Genomic DNA, 18,189 nt, shown 5'->3' on the forward strand with positions numbered 1-18,189 from the left:
AGTAGTTTGAGCAGCTTACACAGATTTCTAAGGGCAACGCAGGAGCAGGGGGATTGTCAAAAAGAGCATGTCTGTGGTTATGGAAGAGGGGAAGATGGAAAAAGAAAAACTGTAGAAAGAGCCACAAGCCTCCAGTGCCCACAGAAGACTCTTAACAGTTTTAATTCATGAAAATGGAGAAACATATATTGATCCCTGGGAGAGAGGGGAAATAAAAAGAGGACTAGCAGCCTGCACAGGGGGATCATTGGAGTCGGAATTGCTTGTTGCAACACCACCCATCTGGTCTTCTCACTTGTTAGAATGATCCAACACACTGGTTGAGAAACACTTTTCCAGTTTGTTTTTTACACTGCTCAGCAATGAACACAAGGTTTATTGAGAGACCTGAGATATAGACATTATTAGCACAACACCACCTTGGTACCCAAATTTCACTCATCAAAAAGTGAACAATTGTGAACTGTCGTATATCCATTATCAACATATTACACATCCTATTTTGATGATGCAATGCTCTAAGTCAAGATACTCTGCCTAAGTAAGGAGGTGCTTCACACAGTGCCAATTTCCCACTTTCGCATGGAAGAAAAGAACAAAACTTAATGCTAACTGGCAATGGAACACCCCCTGGCCTCCACCAGCAGCTGAGGCCAATGGCCTAACAGCTAGGGAGTTACCAAGATCCACAAAGACTGAATGATACACACGAGCAGACACCTCTGAGAACAGCCATTTGAGACACATTCTATGCCTTTGCCCTATCTTCCCTTCCTTTTAGAGATTTCTGTCCCCGTTGGGGGAAGAGAGAACCTGAGAGACAGAGTGAAGGGAGGACATTCTCTCCTCTTCATCAAGTAGCAAAGGCATATTCCTTGGGCAGTTTCCTTCTCAACTGTCATGGTGTCAGCAGATTTTATGGGAGGAGAGATGAGGGAATGGACAGGTTCACTACTCAGAGCAATTTTTGGATGCAATTATGAGACTCCTTTGGCACTGTTTTAGGATCTACAAGTTGGAGCAAGTTGCCCTGCACTTAGAGGAGGGATTAACTAAACCAATTTCACCTAAATCAATTTGCACTGTTCAGATGATATGTTCATAAAGCAACCAAGCCATTCTGATTTGCACCAGTACTTCCCAAGGATGGCCTTGCAAGGTGCAACATGCTAGATTAGGAGTCTAGTAGTCATGAAAGTAAATGGGAGGGAAATACTCGCTCCTTCAAGTCTCTAGACTTTACCCCTGCCCTGCACAGCCCCTCCCTGTCCTAATCCGAGAACTGCAAGTACACAGGTATGCCTTAAACAAACAGGAGGCCAAAATGTAAGGCCCAGTCAGCAGAGGACTCTGCACACTGTAGGTGCTTTTAAGAAACATTGTTGACTCACTACTGCAAGACACTAATCCTGCTTAGATAGCCATGCCTAAAAGTATTTAAGCCACTTTTCAGTAGAAAGTAACTACCTGCCCCCATATGGGCTAAAAATGAGTGAGGTTATGTTTTCAAATGAGTCTGATTCAGATTGTTAGGTTGGAGTACATTAGATGTGATTCAAGCCTTAGTTTAAAATAATCATCATTACTCTGTATACCTTGTTCTATGTACATTTTCATTCAGTTGCATGTGCACTAAGGGAAAAAAAAAGAAACAGACATAGGACCACAGTAGGGTAATAGATTTAGCTCCCAAAAGGGTTAATAATGGCAAGTTAGGGTTCCCAGTAAACCAGGGTTCCTACTTACACCCAAACTATTACCTCAATAAAAGGTAAATGAAGTACTTTCTTTGAAAAGTATAATGCTGAGGGTTTATAGAATCCTTTCATCTTCAAAGGACGAAGCCAAGACTCACAATAGCCAGTACACAATATGATGTCTTTCATACAAGTGCATCAACTATGAAAGAAAGGTCACAGGAATGTCCTAAGGCCACAAAACCAATGCAACATCAGATTTGAAATGAACTCTCTGATCTCCTTAGCTCCTAGACTTGTATTTCAACCACATAAATCAAGCTGTGTGGAACCATCAGGGGAAATCTAATTCACATTGTATATCTGCATTAATTGATTGGGCAGGAAAATATTAAAATAGCAAAGACTCTTTCCCTCTCAAGGCAGTGATGAGTGGAGTGAAAAGGGGGATGTGAGCATTAGGGGTAACCAGCTGGGGTAAAATGAGAAGTAGGGGAGGGACTCTCCCTATTCAGGGTTCCCCTTCCATTGGAACATTGCCAGAGAACTGATTGGAGTACTGGAAGGGGACAGAATGAAGGTAAAGGCAGCCCTTATGGCCCACCTTAAGAATCAGAAGAATCAACCCACACACAGTACTTGTCTATTTATATAGCCTCTAATACACTCCTTTATAAGGGCTTCTCTTCAGACACAAACAACCATAACCATCCACCCTCCCCACACTCAGAAATCCTCAAAAAGGCAAAGCTGGTTCAGAAGCCAGAGGCTGCTTGACAGGGAGCCTGGGAGTGCACAGGACTCCAGGAGACGTATGGTTCTAGTTGGGAGATTACGGTGGGCAAGTAGGTGTGTGATCACCACATAGGAAGAAGGCGAGTGAGCGTGAAGGCGGGTAGGGGAATGTGGAAGAGAAAAAGTGAAGAACCCAACGACCCCAGGATCCCAGTGTCCTGCTCTGAGAAGAAACGCCTCTAAGAAATGTGCTGCACGCGTTATGCTAAGTAACCGAAACCTTATCATCACCAAAAATGTTTGTCAATCTACTCCGCTGTTATTTACTTAATTCTAACGAGCCAGGAATGGAAAAACCCCACCTTTCCCGGGTTCCATCGCAGTCTGTCCGGGGGACCTATAAGTTTTCCCTCTCCCCCACTGAGCTGGTTTCACAGCTAGGCCAAAAATAAGGAACCACCCAGACGGAGACTCCAGGATCATTCCCTGGCAGCAAAGGGATTAAGTTTCGCCCGGCCTCCCCGCGGGCAGGGTGTCCTCAGCATCTCTGGCTGCCGCAGCCGCCACAGCCAGGCGGCCGAGGGGCGCCGCCCGGGCCAAGGAGGTGGCCGGCCGCGGGAGCGTGGGAAGGCGGCGGTGCCCTTTCCCAGACTAGCGCCCAGGCTCTCGGAGAACCGCTCGGGGAGGGGCCCGCGCCCGACCCGGCTGGACTGCGCGGGAGGCCTATGACCCGCCCCCGCCCTGGACCCCGGAGTGCAAACTCCGTCCCTGGAGGGCAGCGACGGGTGCCCGGGCCCCAGCGGCGCATCGGGGAGCTAGGGCCGGGCCGGGGCGCCCTCCGCCGCCGCCGCCACCTCGAGCCTCGCGGGGCCCCGTCACCCCGCCCCGCCGAGCCCCGGAGCAGCCCTCGGCCCCCGCCGGGCCCCGGCCGCACCTGAGACGCGCGGCCCGAGCCCGGGGCCGAGCCCTGCGCCGGTGGTGGCGGTCGGCCCCGGGGGCCGCGGCGAGGGGGCGCGTTTTACCCAGAGCCTTCCCGGCTGCCGGCCATGTCCTCGGCGCGCCCGAGGGCGCCGGGTGCTCGCCTGCCTCCCGCGCGGGCTGGCTCAGGCTCCGGCGCGAGCTCCCCGGCTGCCACTGCTGCCGCCGTTGCCGCCGCCGCTCTAGGCCGCCGCCCGCCTTCGCAGCCGCCGCCGCCGCCGCCGCCGACGCGCAGCAGCCAGGATCCGCCCGCCCGCGCGCCCCGCTGGGGACAGCTCGGCGGCCGCCACGCTACTGCGGCTGGGTCTCCCGAGCCAAACTTAAGAGTTTTCGCTCCTCAGTCCAGGGGCAGCACCATGACACCGCGGCAGCACCACACTGTCATTTCCGCCGTCGCAGGGCGTGGGGGGCGGGGGTGGGGGGAGAGAAGGCAATCCCGACGAAAAGGGGGATGGGGTGGGGTCGAAGCGGGCTGGGGCTGCTGCCCCGAGGGAGCGCTGGGAAGGGCCCGGCAGCCGGGGCGCTCGGCCACCTTCCCCGGCTCACCTTCTGCCGCCCCCGCCGCTCCCAGCTCCCCCTGCCCCTCCTCTGGAGGCGCGTTTACATGTTTTCTCCCCTGGCAGGAGTGACCGGAGAAACCTGAGCGAGCAAAGGCAGCGGGTGGGTGGGGTTCGGGTTACTACTGTACCTACCAGCTGATTCCAGCAGCCTTTTCTCCAGCGCCCTGTCATCTTGAAGGAAGACACACGGAGAGGGGCCGGAGCGTGTGTGTGTGTGTGTGTGTGTGTAAGAGAGCGAGAGCGCCAGCAGAATGTGTGTGAAATGCAGAAGGAAGACTCTGGCCAAACTCTTCTCCCAGCCGCCAAACCCCTGGCCCCCACAAACCCCTAGGTTAGAACAACGAAAGGGCCGTTGCCACCAGCAATGAGAAGAGAGTGCCTAGGTCCAGCGCAAAGGTCCTCGGACGAAGCTGCTCAATGTAAAGTTAACTACAGAGAAAAACAAAAATAGTGGAGGAGACAGAAAAGGGCAGACAATTGAAGGAAACCCAACCCCTCTTTCTTTTTACAAAGGGAGAATGGCTGTGTTTTATTGGCCTTGGGCAGAAGTTGTGGAGATGGATTAAAGCCACCAAAATTAAAAAACAAAACCAAAAAAAGGCGGGGGAGGGGGGGAGTGTAGGGCCTCATTTACACATTCAAATCCTTGATCGGCCAAACCAGAGGGTCTTTAATAAGAGGACAATGGGACAGATGTTAGCTACACACAGGTATTCAATGTCCCTAATAAGCTAATTGGTCCGGCCGGAACCCAGAAGCATTCATTGGTCTGGAGTCCGCCCGTGGGCTGACCTGTCATTGGCTCAGAGACCACCGCCCCACTCCCCGAGGAGGGTTGGAGAGGGAAGGAGGAGGAGGCCTCAGAGGAGATTCTGTACCTCACATAGGGAAATGAAGGGGATTTTTTTAAAAGGCAAGATGAAGGGGAAAGGAGTTTTAAAATGGGAGGAAAGAACCCCCTCTCTCATAGGTCTTCCATTACCTTCGGTGGGAAGGAGTCCAGAAAATTTAAGGTAATTCTGGGTGTATCCCATCAGGGAACCAATAGTAATTAGCCAACACCCCTGTTAAACAATGTGCAAGAGAGCACTGAGGTGGAAAGGAAGGCAAAAATCACAACCAAGCTATCCTGATGAAAGTCTGGCCCTAAGAGAAGTAAAAGTTAATGAGTCACAGCAAAAACACAAGCAAAAATAAAGCTAAACTAGACAAGAGGGACTACATTGAACTTAAAAACTTATGTGCAGCAGAAGAATCAACAGTGAAAAGGCAAAAATAGAGAGAAAATATTTGCAAACCACGTATCTGGTAAGAGGTTAATAGGTAAAGAACTCCTACAATCCAATAACAAAATAAATATCACGATTAAAAAATGGGCAAAGGACTCAAATAGACATTGCTCCAAAGAAGATAAACAAATGGCCAATAAGCATATGAAAAGATGCTCAGCATCGCTAATCATCAGGGGAATGCAAACCAAAACCACAATAAGATATTATCTCACACTCATTAGGCTGACAAGTATTTAAAATAAAACAGAAAATAGTAATTGTTGGTAAGGATGTGGAGAAATTGAAACACTGTTTGCAGTTAGTAGGAATGTAAAGTGGTGCAACTGCTATGGAAAACAGTGAGGAGGTTCCTCAAAAAATTAAAAATAGAACTACCATGTGATTCAGCAATTCCACTTCTGGAAATATATCTGAAAGAATTGAAAGCAGACTCTCAAAGAGATATTTGCACCCCCATGTTTATTGCAGCATTATTCACCATAGCAAGAAGTGAAAGCAACGTAAATATCCATGGAGAGATGAATGGATAAAGAAAATGTGGCATATACACTCAGGGTATGTATACTAAATATGGCATATACAAAAAAAGAGGGAAATCAGCCTTAAAAAAGAGAGAAATCCTGCCATAGACTATGACATGGATGAACCTTGAAGATAATATTCTAAGTGAAATAAGCCAGTCACAAAAGGAGAAACACTGTATGATGCCACTTACAGGAGGTACCTAAAGTAGTCAGACTCATACAAACAGAAAGTAGAATCATGCACTCCAGGGGCTAGGGGGAAGGGGAGGAGAATTGTTTTGTGGATGTGGAGTTTCAATCAAGCAGGACTGAGGTCAGGGGTTCTGGGGAATCTGTTGCGTGAAGCTGTGCATATGGTTGTATTGTACACTTAGAAATTGCTGAGAGGGTGAATTGTATGTTACATGCTTTTTGTCACAATAAAAAATTAATTTAAAAATTTAGTCAGAATTAAAATAGTCCTAGCAAAGCAGAAGAGTGTATATGTAAGAATTGTGTGTATATATATATGTATTATATATATTTACATATTGCAAATATTAAGTGAAAAGAGCAAGCTGTTTATGGTTTGCTACTACTATGTAAAAAAGGAGGGAAGGTATATATGTCCATCCATGTATGCTTATAGGAGTTTTCCTGGTGGCTCAGATGGTAAAGAAGCTGCCTGCAATACAGGAGACATGGGGTTTGATCCCTGGGTCAGGAAGATCCCCTGGAGAAGGAAATGGCATCCCATTCTAGCCTGGAGGATCCCATGGACAGAGGAGCCTGGCAGGCTATAGTCCATGGAGTAACAAAGAGTCAGACACGTCTGAGTGGCTAACATTTTCACTTTCATTTATGCTTACATGTGTATAGACTTCAGTAAAGTTACCTAAGAAACTGATTGCCTAGCTCCCTGGGAGTTAAGCATTTATGATTAGTAACACTGTGAATGTACATAATACCACTATACACTCAAAAATGATAACAAAGGCAATTTTTACATTATGTATATTTTAATACAATAAAAAATATTTTAAAATTAAAAGAATGAAAAGGTATATATAACAGGTAGAGATTATTGAATTTGTGTAAGAAAGTAGATGTATATATATGCCAGTAAAGGCATAGAATGTAACAGGGAAGCACAGTATAAAATAGCAAGAGCCGAGAATTGTGGTAGATGTTGAGGGGATTGTTCAGGTTTGAGTCTATATATTTTATCACTGTTTGAATATTCTACAATGAGAATTTCTTTTGTAGTAAAACAAAATTTAAGGTATGTCTTCAAAAAACCCAAAGTTGAGTAAAAAGTCAATTGATCCCTGAGAATTCTTTAACCTCACTTGATATGATCCCTACTGAGAGCTGAGGAATTTTCCGAAACGTGAAGAAGCAACCACTTTTATCACGGACACTCCAGAACCAAGCTAGCTGCTCTTGGCTGAACTGTCGCTTAAAGGAAACTTGCTTTTAATGGCTTTTATCATTCTTCGGAAATCACCTTTCCTTCACTTTTTTAAAATTAATTTTTATTGGAGTATAGCTGATTTTCTTTATAGTCCAACTCTCATTGGAGAAGACTCTTGAGAGTCCCTTGGACTGCAAGGAGATCCAACCAGTCCATTCTAAAGAAGATCAGTCCTGGGTGTTCATTGGAAGGATTGATGTTGAAGCTGAAAGTCCAATACTTTGGCCACCTGATGCGAAGAACTGACTCATTCAGTCCATGGAATTCTCCAGGCCAGAATACTGGAGTGGGTAGCCTTTCCCTTCTCCAGGGGATCTTCCCAACCCAGGTCTCCTGCTTTGTGGGCAGATTCATTACCAGCTGAGCCACAAGGGAAGGCCAAGAATACTGGAGTGGGTAGCCTATCCCTTCTCCAGCAGATCTTTCTGACCCAGGGATTGAACCAGGGTCTCCTGCATTGCAGGCAGATTCTTTACCAACTGACCTATCAGGGAAGCCCAAATAGCAGGTCCTTCTTTGTTATCTATTTTATACATGTGTGCATGCTAAATCACTTCAGTTGTGTCTGACTCTTTGTGACCCTATGGACTGTACCCGCCAAACTCCTCTACCCATGGGATTCTCCAGGCAAGAATGCTGGAGTGGTTTGCAATGCCCTCCCTCCTCTAGCAGATCTTCCAGACCCAGGGATATGACCTGCGTCTCTTATGTCTCCTGCATTGCCAGATAGATTCTTTACCACTTGTGCCACCTGGGAAAAGTGGTATACATGAAAAGTGAAAGTGAAGTCACTCAGTGTCCAACTCTTTGTGACCCCATGGACTGTAGCCCATCAGGCTCCTCCATCCATGGAATTGTCTAGGCAGGAGTACTGGAGTGGGTTGCCATTTCCTTCTCCAGGGGATCTCCCCGACCCAGGGATCAAACCCGGGTCTCCTGCATTGCAGGCAGATGCTTTACCGCCTGAGCCACCAGGGAAGTTATTTTATATGTAGTGGTTTGTATATCCCTTCTCACTTCTTCCCTTTGTATCCATATGTTTGTTCTCTACATATGTGTCTCTGTTTCTGCTTTGCAAAATAAGTTCATCTGTACTAATTTTCTAGATTCCAAATATAAGTGATATTATATGGTATTTGTTTGTCTCTCTGACTTACTTCATTGTGTATGACTTTAATAGTCTTACCCAAGCGTCCAGTGCTTTAAAACTGGTCTCCGGCTTACCAGAGCTCTATACAGAGTGCCCCAACCCCATCAGATGGTCAATACTGAAATCAGATTGATTATATTATTTGCAACCAAAGATGGAGAAGCTCTATACAGTCAGCAAAAACAAGACAGGGTGCTGACTGTGGCACAGATCATGAACTCCTTATTGCCAGATTCAGACTGAAATTGAAGAAAGTAGGGAAAACCACTAGACCATTCAGGTATGACCTAAATCAAATCCCTTACGATTATACAGTGGAAGTGACAAATAGATTCAAGGGATTAGATCTGATAGACAGAGTACCTGAAGAACTAGGGATGGAGGTTTGTGACATTGTACATGAAGCAGTGATCAAGACTATCCCCCCAGAAAAAGAAATGCAAAAGGTAAAATGGTTGTCTGAGGGGGCCTTACAAATAGCTGAGGAAAGAAGAGAACCAAAAGGCAAAGGAGAAAAGGAAAGATATACCCATTTGAATGCAGAGTTCCAAAGAATAGCAAGGAAAGATAAGAAAGCCTTCTTCAGTAATCAATGCAAAAAAATAGAGGAAAACAATAGAATAGGAAAGACTAGAGATCTCTTCAAGAAAATTGGAGATAAAAGGGAACATTTCATGCAAAGATGGGCACAATAAAGGACAGAAATGGTATGGTCCTAACAGAAGCAGAAGATATTAAGAAGAGGTGGCAAGAATACACAGATGCATGCATGCTAAGTCGCTTCAGTCAGTTGTGTCCAACTCTGTGCAACCCTGTAGATGGCAGCCCACCAGACTCCTCTGTCCACAGGATTCTCTAGGCAAGAATACTGGAGTGGGTTGCCATTTCCTTCTCCTAGAATACACAGAAGAGTTATACAAAAAACATCTTCATGACCCAGATAACCACGATGGTGTGATCACTCACCTAGAGCCAGACATCCTGGAATGCAAAGTTAAGAAGGCCTTAAGAAGCATCACTACGAACAAAGCTAGTGGAGGTGATGGAAATCCAGTTGAGCTATTTCAAATACTAAAAGATGATGCTGTGAAAGTGCTGCACTCAATATGCCAGCAAATTTGGAAAACTCAGCAGTGACCACAGGACTGGAAAAATTCAATTTTCATTCCAATGTCAAAGTAAGGCAATGCCAAAGAATGCTCAAACTACCACACAATTGCACTCATCTCACATGCTAGCAAAATAATGCTCAAAATCCTCCAAGCCAGGCTTCAACAGTATGTGAACTGTGAACTCCGATATTCAAGCTGGTTTTAGAAAAGGCAGAGGAACCAGAGATCAAATTGCCAACATTTGCTGGATCATTGAAAAAATAAAAGAGTTCCAGAAAACATCTACTTCTGCTTTATTGACTACGCCAAAGCCTTTGACTGAGTGAATCACAACAAACTGTGGAAAATTCTTAAGGAGATGGGAATACCAGACCAACTGACCTGCCTCCTGAGAAATCTGTATGCAGGTCAAGAAGCAACAGTTAGAACTGGACATGGAACAACAGACTTGTTCCAAATCAGGAAAGGAGTACATCAAGGCTGTATATTGTCACCCTGCTTATTTAACTTACATGCAGAGTACATCATGCAAAATGCCAGGCTGGATGAAGCACAGCTGGAATCAAGATTGTTGGGAGAAATATCAATAACCTCAGATATGCAGATGACACCACTCTTATGGCAGAAAGCAAAGAAGAACTAAAGAGCCTCTTGATGAGAGTGAAAGAGGAGAGTGAAAAAGGTGGCTTAAAACTCAACATTCAGAAAACTAGATCACGGCATCCAGTCCCATCACTTCATGGCAAATAGGTGGGGAAACAATGGAAACAGTGAGAGACTTTATTTTGGGGGGTTCCAAAATCACTGCAGATGGTGACTGCAGCCATGAAATTAAAAGATGCTGTTCCTTCGACAAAAACTATGACCAACCTAGACAGCATATTAAAAAGCAGAGACTTTACTTTGCCAACAAAGGTCCATATAGTCAAAGCTATGGTTTTTCCAGTAGTCATGAATGGATGTGAGAGTTGGACTATAAAGAAAGCTGAGTGCCAAAGAATTGATGCTTTTGAACTGTGGTGTTGGAGAAGACTCGAGAGTCCCTTGGACTGCAAGGAGATCCAACCAGTCCATCCTAAGGGAAATCAGTCCTGAATATTCACTGGGAGGACTGATGCTGAAGCCGAAACTCCAATACTTTGGCCACCTGATGTGAAGAACTGACTCATTGGAAAAGACCCTGATGCTGGGAAAGATTGAAGGCAGGAGGAGAAGGGGATGACAGAGGATGAGATGGTTGGATGGCATCACCGACTTGATGGACATGAGTAAGCTCTGGGAGTAGGTGATGGACAGGGAGGCCTGGTGTGCTGCAGTCCATGGGGTCACCAAGAGTCGGACACGACTGAGTGACTGAACTGAAATGACTTACTTCATTGTGTATGACTTTAGTAGTCTTATCTAAGCATCCAGCGCTTTCAAACTGGTCTCTGGCTTACCAGAACTCTATACAGAGTGCCCCAACCCCCTCTTCCCTCCCCAGTCAGCAGCCCATATTCTGAATCTTTCCTATTTCCTCCTCAAAACTTAAAACTGCTTCTGGGTTCCTTTCACAAAGGACCTTACTGATAAAGGATTTCAGTCAACTAATTTGAGCTAAATGTTAACTTCATTTCTCTCTCTGTTAGTAATGTTTTAATTTTAACGGAGGGCTTCCATGTATTAAAGCAATGACTAATAGTGTGGGTGGGTGTGAATGGGGGTGTGGAGATTTCACTAATCACATCCCATAAGCAGCCGGTTTGAAAATATCTCCACTTTCAGTGGTTTTATGCAAATTATCCTTGTAAATGTATTAGAGTAAATGTTTTGTGTCTGGCAGGAGATGCAAAATCGGCTGGGAGTTTGTGATGAAATTATTTGTCTGTAATTATTTAATGGTTACCTTTGTATATAGCATGTGTTGATCCTATTAGCAAAAGAAATCCAGCCCATGGGAAAAAAAATAACGTCTGACAAATTCTGCTTGAGGTGTTTAATTGAATTAAGCTGAGGCAGACTCAGGACACCACAGTCCTAGAGGATGAATGGGACAGCTCATGGGCTCTTTTTTTCCTAACTACAAATAGAGGGGCAGGGTAGGCGGAGGAATGCTCAAGATACTTTCCACAGAGAGAAGCACAGAGCCCAGTCTGTTTCAGAAGGAAAAAATCACAGAAGGGAGATTTTGTTGCACAAGAGCATTGTTGCTTCTGCAGAAGGGAACCTTCATACTGCTCTCTAAAGAAGTGGCTAGTTGTCTGAAATCCAGAAGTTGACTGAAGGCTTTTCTAACCAGTGAGCTTTTAACAAGATGGTGAGAAGAAAAGTACTTTGGCATGGGTTCATCTATAGGACATTGTTCTAAAACCAGTTGTGAACATGCCACGTTCAAATAAATATGTTCCCAGTATGGAGAAATGGCATGCTCCTAGCCCTTCTTATTCACCTTTGAACTCTATTCTGGTATTGCTTTCATTAATTTTGTAATTTATTTGAATTATTCTGTTTGTTACAATAAACATATCTGTTTGAAATCTATGGTACATTGGTAAATGCTTTCCTAGAGTTTTAATTAGCCTTTAGGACCAAGCCTAAAACTTGAGGCTCGCCATGCTTTCCTAACCAGCTCACCAGGTCACTTACAATCTAGTAGTGTCTATGACTCCATGTCCTCCAAGTTTTGCTCCCATTTCCAATGGGCTCTGTTGCTTCCTCCTGCTGCTCTTCAACCTCTGAAGGTTGGTGTGACCCAAGCCTTGGTCCTTGGCTCTCTTCTAGTCCTACATTCACTTCCTAGGTGACCTCTTCTATTCCTATGTTTTAAGTACAATCCCCATGTTAGCTCTCCAGCTCAGACCTCTCGCCTGAGTTTAGACTTGCTTATCCACCTGACTATTTCATATCTTCACGTGGTTGCCTCATGGACAGCACTAACCTTTTTTCTTTTGGGCTGCACTGAGTCTTGGTTGCTGCTCTGGCTTTTCTCTAGTTGTGGCGAGCGGGAGCCACTCTCTAGTTTCAGAGCACAGGCTTCTCATTGTGGTGGCTTCTCTTGTTAGTGGAGCACTGGATCTAGGGCGCACAGGCTTCAGTAGTTGCAGCTCCCTGGCTCTACAGCACAGGTTCAGTAGTTGTGGCACATGGGCTTAGCATGTGGGATCCTCATGGACCATGGATCGAACACATGTCCCCTGCATTGCAATGTGGATTCTTTACCACAGAGCCAACAGGGAAGCCCAGCACTAACTTAATGTTACCAAAAGAGACCCCTTGGTTTTTATTACTCCCCAACTCAGTCAATGACACCACCCAATTGCTTAAACCAGACCCTGGGATATTATCCTTGATGCTCTCCTCTCCCCAACACTCAATGTTCAATCCATCATCAAGTCTTACTTTGGTCTCCCCTCCTCTACTTTTGGGAAGCCCTGGTGGCTCAGCGGTAAAGAATCTGCCTGCAGTACAGGTGACACAGAAGACTTGGGTTTGATCCCTGGGTCAGGAAGATCCCCTGGAGAAGGAAATGGCAACGCCACTCCAGTATTCTTGCCTGGGAAATCCCACAGACAGAAGAGCCTGGTGGTCTATAGTCCATAGGGTCACAAAAGAGTCAGACACAACTTAGTGACTAAACAACTTCTTTTGTCCTCTTACAATCACTTAAAATTGCTCTTTTAAAAGTGATCAGATTTTACTTTCTTCTCTCTGGCCATTTCTTGACATAGTCTCTAAGACTTGGCATTAGCTGGCCCTTATCTACCTCTCCCACTTCATCCTGTTATACTCTTGCTCTTACAATCCAAACACACTAGCCTTCTGACACCCCTTGAACCACAAGCTCTTGGCCATTCAAAAAACTTTGCATGTACTCTCCCTCTGCTGGAGTGCTCTTCCTGGCAGTCTTCACATGGCTGTTCTACTTCCTTCTTCTGTGTTATACATCACCTACTCCAAGAAGCCTTCCCTGATTACCCCATCTAAAGTAACCTCTTCACATTTTTCTCTAATATAACACCCTCCAGGACACTTACTTCTAGCTAAATTTACCATGTGTGTTTATTATATTTCCTCCACCATGCACACGCACGTGCACACACACACACACACACAGACCACACACAAGCATATATATTCCATGAGAACAAGAACTTTGTCTCTATCACTGGTGCCTCTCCAACAACTAGAACAGTACCTAGCTTATAGTAGGTGCTCGTATTTGATGGATGGATGGATGGCAAAGAACAGGAAAGAGTGCAGTCCAGAGATGACTTTCATCACACTGATTCAGATTTACTCCAATCTTCCATCTGCAATGAGAATATCACATGGAAAGGATCTCTTAGCAGAAATTTATAGCAGATTCATGCAAAGAGGCCAGACATATTTCTCTGTGCCTCAACTGCCTAAATGCCAGCAATTTTCAAACTGACTCAAGAAACGCTAGTGTCCCTCAGGGTATTAACTGGTGTTCTGAGAAAAATGAATTTGATCAAGTAAGTTTAGGAAACGTTGCACATCAAATCTCTCTCTCAGAGACTCAGCATACATTAGCATATTAAGGCTTTAAGAAGTCTTGCCAGAAATAAAACCTATTTTAGCTTTGCTTAGCATTTTCCAGATATATTTGACCCTGGAACTTTCATGCTTTACTCACTTATTGATATCCCACAGGATACTAGCATCTCTCAAAATACAGTTTTGGAAATACTGTCACAGATATAGACATAGATAAATATGTATAGATATAGAGATGGGCTTCCCTTGTCTATAAGTAATATCTATAAATGTCTATAAATATATATACTGGATATTAATCAGAGTTTACTTCAGGAACCAGAGATCAAATTGCCAACATCTATTAGATCATAGAAAAAAGCAAGAGAGTTCCAGAAAAAACATCTACTTCTGTTTTATTGACTATGCCAAAGCCTTTGACTGTGTGGATCACAACAAACTGTGGAAAATTCTTAAGGAGATGGGAATACCAGACCAACTGACCTGCCTCCTGAGAAATCTGCATGCAGGTCAAGAAGCAACAGTTAGAACTGGACATGGAACAACAGACTGGTTCCAAATCAGGAAAGGAGTACATCAAGGCTGTATATTGTCACCCTGCTTATTTAACTTATATGCAGAGTACATCATGCAAAATGCCAGGCTGGATGAAGCACAAGCTGGAATCCAGATTGCCGGGAAAAATATCAATAACCTCAGATATGCAAATGACACTACCCTTATGGCAGAAAGCGAAGAACTAAAGAGCCCCTTGATGAGAGTGAAAGAGGAGAGTGAAAAAGGTGGCTTAAAACTCAACATTCAGAAAACTAGATCACGGCATCCAGTCCCATCACTTCATGGCAAATAGGTGGGGAAACAATGGAAACAGATATTTTATTTTCTTGGACTCCAAAATCACTGCAGATGGTGACTGCAGCCATGAAATTAAAAGATGCTTGTTCCTTGGAAGAAAAGCTATGACCAACCTAGACAGCATATTAAAAAGCAGAGATATTACTTTGCCAACAAAGGTCTGTCTAGTCAAAGCTATGGTTTTTCCAGTAGTCATGTATGGATGTGAGAGTTGGACTATAAAGAAAGCTGAGCACCAAAGAATTGATGCTTTTGAACTGTGGTGTTGGAGAAGATTCTTGAGAGTTCCTTGGACTGCAAGGAGATCCAACCAGTCAATCCTAAAGGAAATCAGTCCTGAATATTCATTGGAAGGACTGATGCTGAAGCCGAAACTCCAATACTTTGGCCACCTGATGCGGAGAACTAATTCATTGGAAAAGACCCTGATGCTGGGAAAGATTGAAGGTGGGAGAAGGGGATGACAGAGGATGAGATGGTTGGATGGCATCACTGACTTGATGGACATGAGTTTGAGTAAGCTCTGGGAGTTGGTGATGGACAGGGAAGCCTGGCGTGCTGCAGCCCATGGGGTTGCAAAGAATCGGACATGACTGAGCGACTGAACTGAACTGAACTGACTTCAGGTCCATGACCATAAATTCCAATTCAAAAATACCAGTGAAATGAAGTTGAATGGGATTCAAGTTTAAAATAAAGCAGCAGTTGGAGATAGTGCTTTCTGTTACTATCAACTGGCCTACAATGGGTTAACAGTGCTGCTTTAAATACGTTCAAATCTTCTAGCCTGGATGAATTACTCCCTAGGCAATGAGAATGTGCAAGTATAATCAAAGAACCACTGTCAGTGATCATTGGGAAATCATACACATAGGAGAAGTATCAGTATCAGATTCTCAAACATTGGAGATGAGGGGCTTTCAAAGGAGGAAAGGTAGTAGATTCTAAAACCTACATACCAGTATGGACTTAATGTGGATCCAGGATAAGATTCATTATCATTCATTCCTCTAACCCATTTCAGTACTTCTTTCTGTTCCTTGTAGCTCAGCTGGTAAAGAATCCGCCTGCAATGCAGGAGATCTGGGTTCGATCCCTGGGTTGGGAAGAGCCCCTGGAGAAGGGAAAGGCTAGCTACTCCAATACTCTGGCCTGGAGAATTCCATGGACTGTATAGTTCATGGGGTTGCAAAGAGTCGGACACAACTGAGCAACTTTAACTTTTCTGTTCCTTGAACCCTCCAAGCTTATCTCTGAGTACGGCCTTTGCATTTGCTATTCCTTTTGCTTAGAGCAGGGGTGGACAAACTTCTTCTCTAATGAGCAAAATAGTAAATATTTTTGGCTTTTGGGCCATATGGTCTCTGTCGCAACTACTCAGCTCTGAGCAAAAGCAGCCACAGATGATGCGTAAAGAATCAAACTTTATTTACAAAAACAGGCTATGGTCCAGATTTGGCCCAAGGGTCATCTTTGGTCTACCTAGAGTGTCCTTTGCCAGGATTGTTATAATAAATACCTTTTTGTTCAAATTCAACTCAAACATCCTTTTCTCAGGGTACACCATGCAAAGCAGCTATGCATTTACTTGCTTTCAAATCATTCAATTTTAATTATTTCCATTGCACCCATCACTAACTTGTATTTTTTTGTTTATTTGCTTGTCCCCATGTGCCCACACACAACAGAATAACTAACACTTATTGAGCTCTTTTGATGTACCAGACACTGTTCAAAGCATTTTACGTGTATTAGCTCTTTTAATCTTAATAATAATCTCAGAGCAATAATCCTTATTTTCCCCATTTTATAGATGCAGAAACCAGGGCTGAGAGATAAAGTAATTTATCCATAGTCACATAGTTTAGCAGGTAGTGTTTCCAGGATTTAGACCCAGGCTTATAAGCATTATGCTACTGTGATATTGTGATTTATAATAAGAAATATATATTTGGCTTTCCTCCTTGTTCCTGGCACAGAGCTCCTAAAACTTTCAGAATTTCCTAAGTGATGAGAGTGAAAAATGTGTTTTTCTTATGTTAATGAGGTGAATTTTGGATCAAACCCAAGGTAGGATGCTGGTTGCCAGGGGACCTCCAGGGAGGGGAGGGGCTGGAGGTTGAGTTAGCCAATGGCCAGTGATTTAAATCAATGATTCCTATGTAATGAAGCTTTCATAAAGATCCAAATGACAAGGTTTGGAGAGCTTCCAGACTGGTGAACGTATTTTTTTATAGTACAATTGCTTTACAACATTATGTTAGTTTCTGCTGTACAACGAAATGAATCACTATATGTATACATATATCCCCTCCCTCTTGAACCTCCCCCCTCCACCCATCTAGGTGGTGAACACATGTTGATGCTGGGAGATTGGGCACACAGAAAGGGCTTGGAAACTTGGTGTCCCTTCCCAAATACCTTGTGCTATGCATCTCTTCCATCTAGCTGTTTCTAAGATTATATCTTTTAATAATAAACTGGTCATCTAGTAAGTAAAATGTTTCTCTGAGTTCTAGGAGCCATACTAGTAAATTAGCCAAACTCAAGGAGGGGGTCATTGGAACCTCAAATCTCCAGCCAATAGGTCAGAAGTACAGGCAACCACCTGGTATTGTCATTGGCATCTAAAGGGCAAAGGGCATCTTGTAGGGCTGAGCCCTTAACCTATGGGATCTGACACTTATGTCCAGGTGGATAGTGCCAGAATTGAGTTGAATTGTAGCATACCCAGCTGGTGTGGGAAAATTGCCTGGTGGTATGGGGAAAACCCCTGACACTCATCGGAATTGGAGTCAGTATCATACTACAGTGTATCTCAATTACAAGCTCCATGAGAGCAGAGTTTTTCTTTTTTTCTGTCTGGTTTACTAATGATGAGCCTAGAACAGAGCCTAGTGGAATGCTTGGTGTTAAGTGTTCAATAGATATTTGTCCATTTAAAAATTCTAGAATGCTCAGATTATTAAAGTGAGATGTTCTTACTAAGAATAAGTCCAAGTAACCTAATTTTCTCCTTTGATGAAGCTGATCATTAGGGAGAATAAGCAAATGGAATTTTGGATTTTTTTTGGATTTTAACAAAGAATTAAATACGTTCTTTTCAGGAACCCTTATTTTACTAAACCTTTCAGTGTCATTTAACACTGCTGCTCATTTCTTTCTTCTTTGTGGTTTCCATGACACACTTTCCTTGTTCCCTTCACACCTCTATGACTATTCTTACTTGTTCTTTAATGTGATCCTCCTCCCCCATCAACATGTAGGTGTGTTGACCAGGATTTCCTCCTTGGTCCTTGGTTCTTTCCACTTTTTGAATGGTCCCAGATGGTCCCA

General features: G+C 44.1%; 1 protein-coding gene across 6 annotated transcripts in view; it reads right to left on the reverse strand.

Moving 5' to 3' along the window:
- MID2 (midline 2) overlaps positions 1-4,404 on the reverse strand; it is a 108,900-nt gene extending 104,496 nt beyond the window's left edge. The window contains exon 1 of one of the 6 annotated variants that reach the window (XM_025277313.3): positions 4,103-4,404. Coding sequence is in view for 3 of the 6 variants with exons in the window: in XM_025277311.3 (XP_025133096.1) it covers positions 2,795-2,915 (121 nt within the window). In the remaining 3 variants the exon portion in view is untranslated. Of the gene's footprint in view, positions 1-2,794; positions 3,297-3,454; positions 3,646-3,956; positions 4,049-4,102 lie in introns of those variants that run through there. The other 5 variants (XM_025277312.3, XM_025277314.3, XM_025277311.3 and 2 more) reach the window with 5 other exon arrangements.
- Between the last annotated feature and the right edge of the window lie 13,785 nt (positions 4,405-18,189).

This window comes from Bubalus bubalis, chromosome X (assembly GCF_019923935.1).
Source record: "Bubalus bubalis isolate 160015118507 breed Murrah chromosome X, NDDB_SH_1, whole genome shotgun sequence".
Classification (NCBI taxonomy): Eukaryota; Metazoa; Chordata; class Mammalia; order Artiodactyla; family Bovidae; genus Bubalus; species Bubalus bubalis.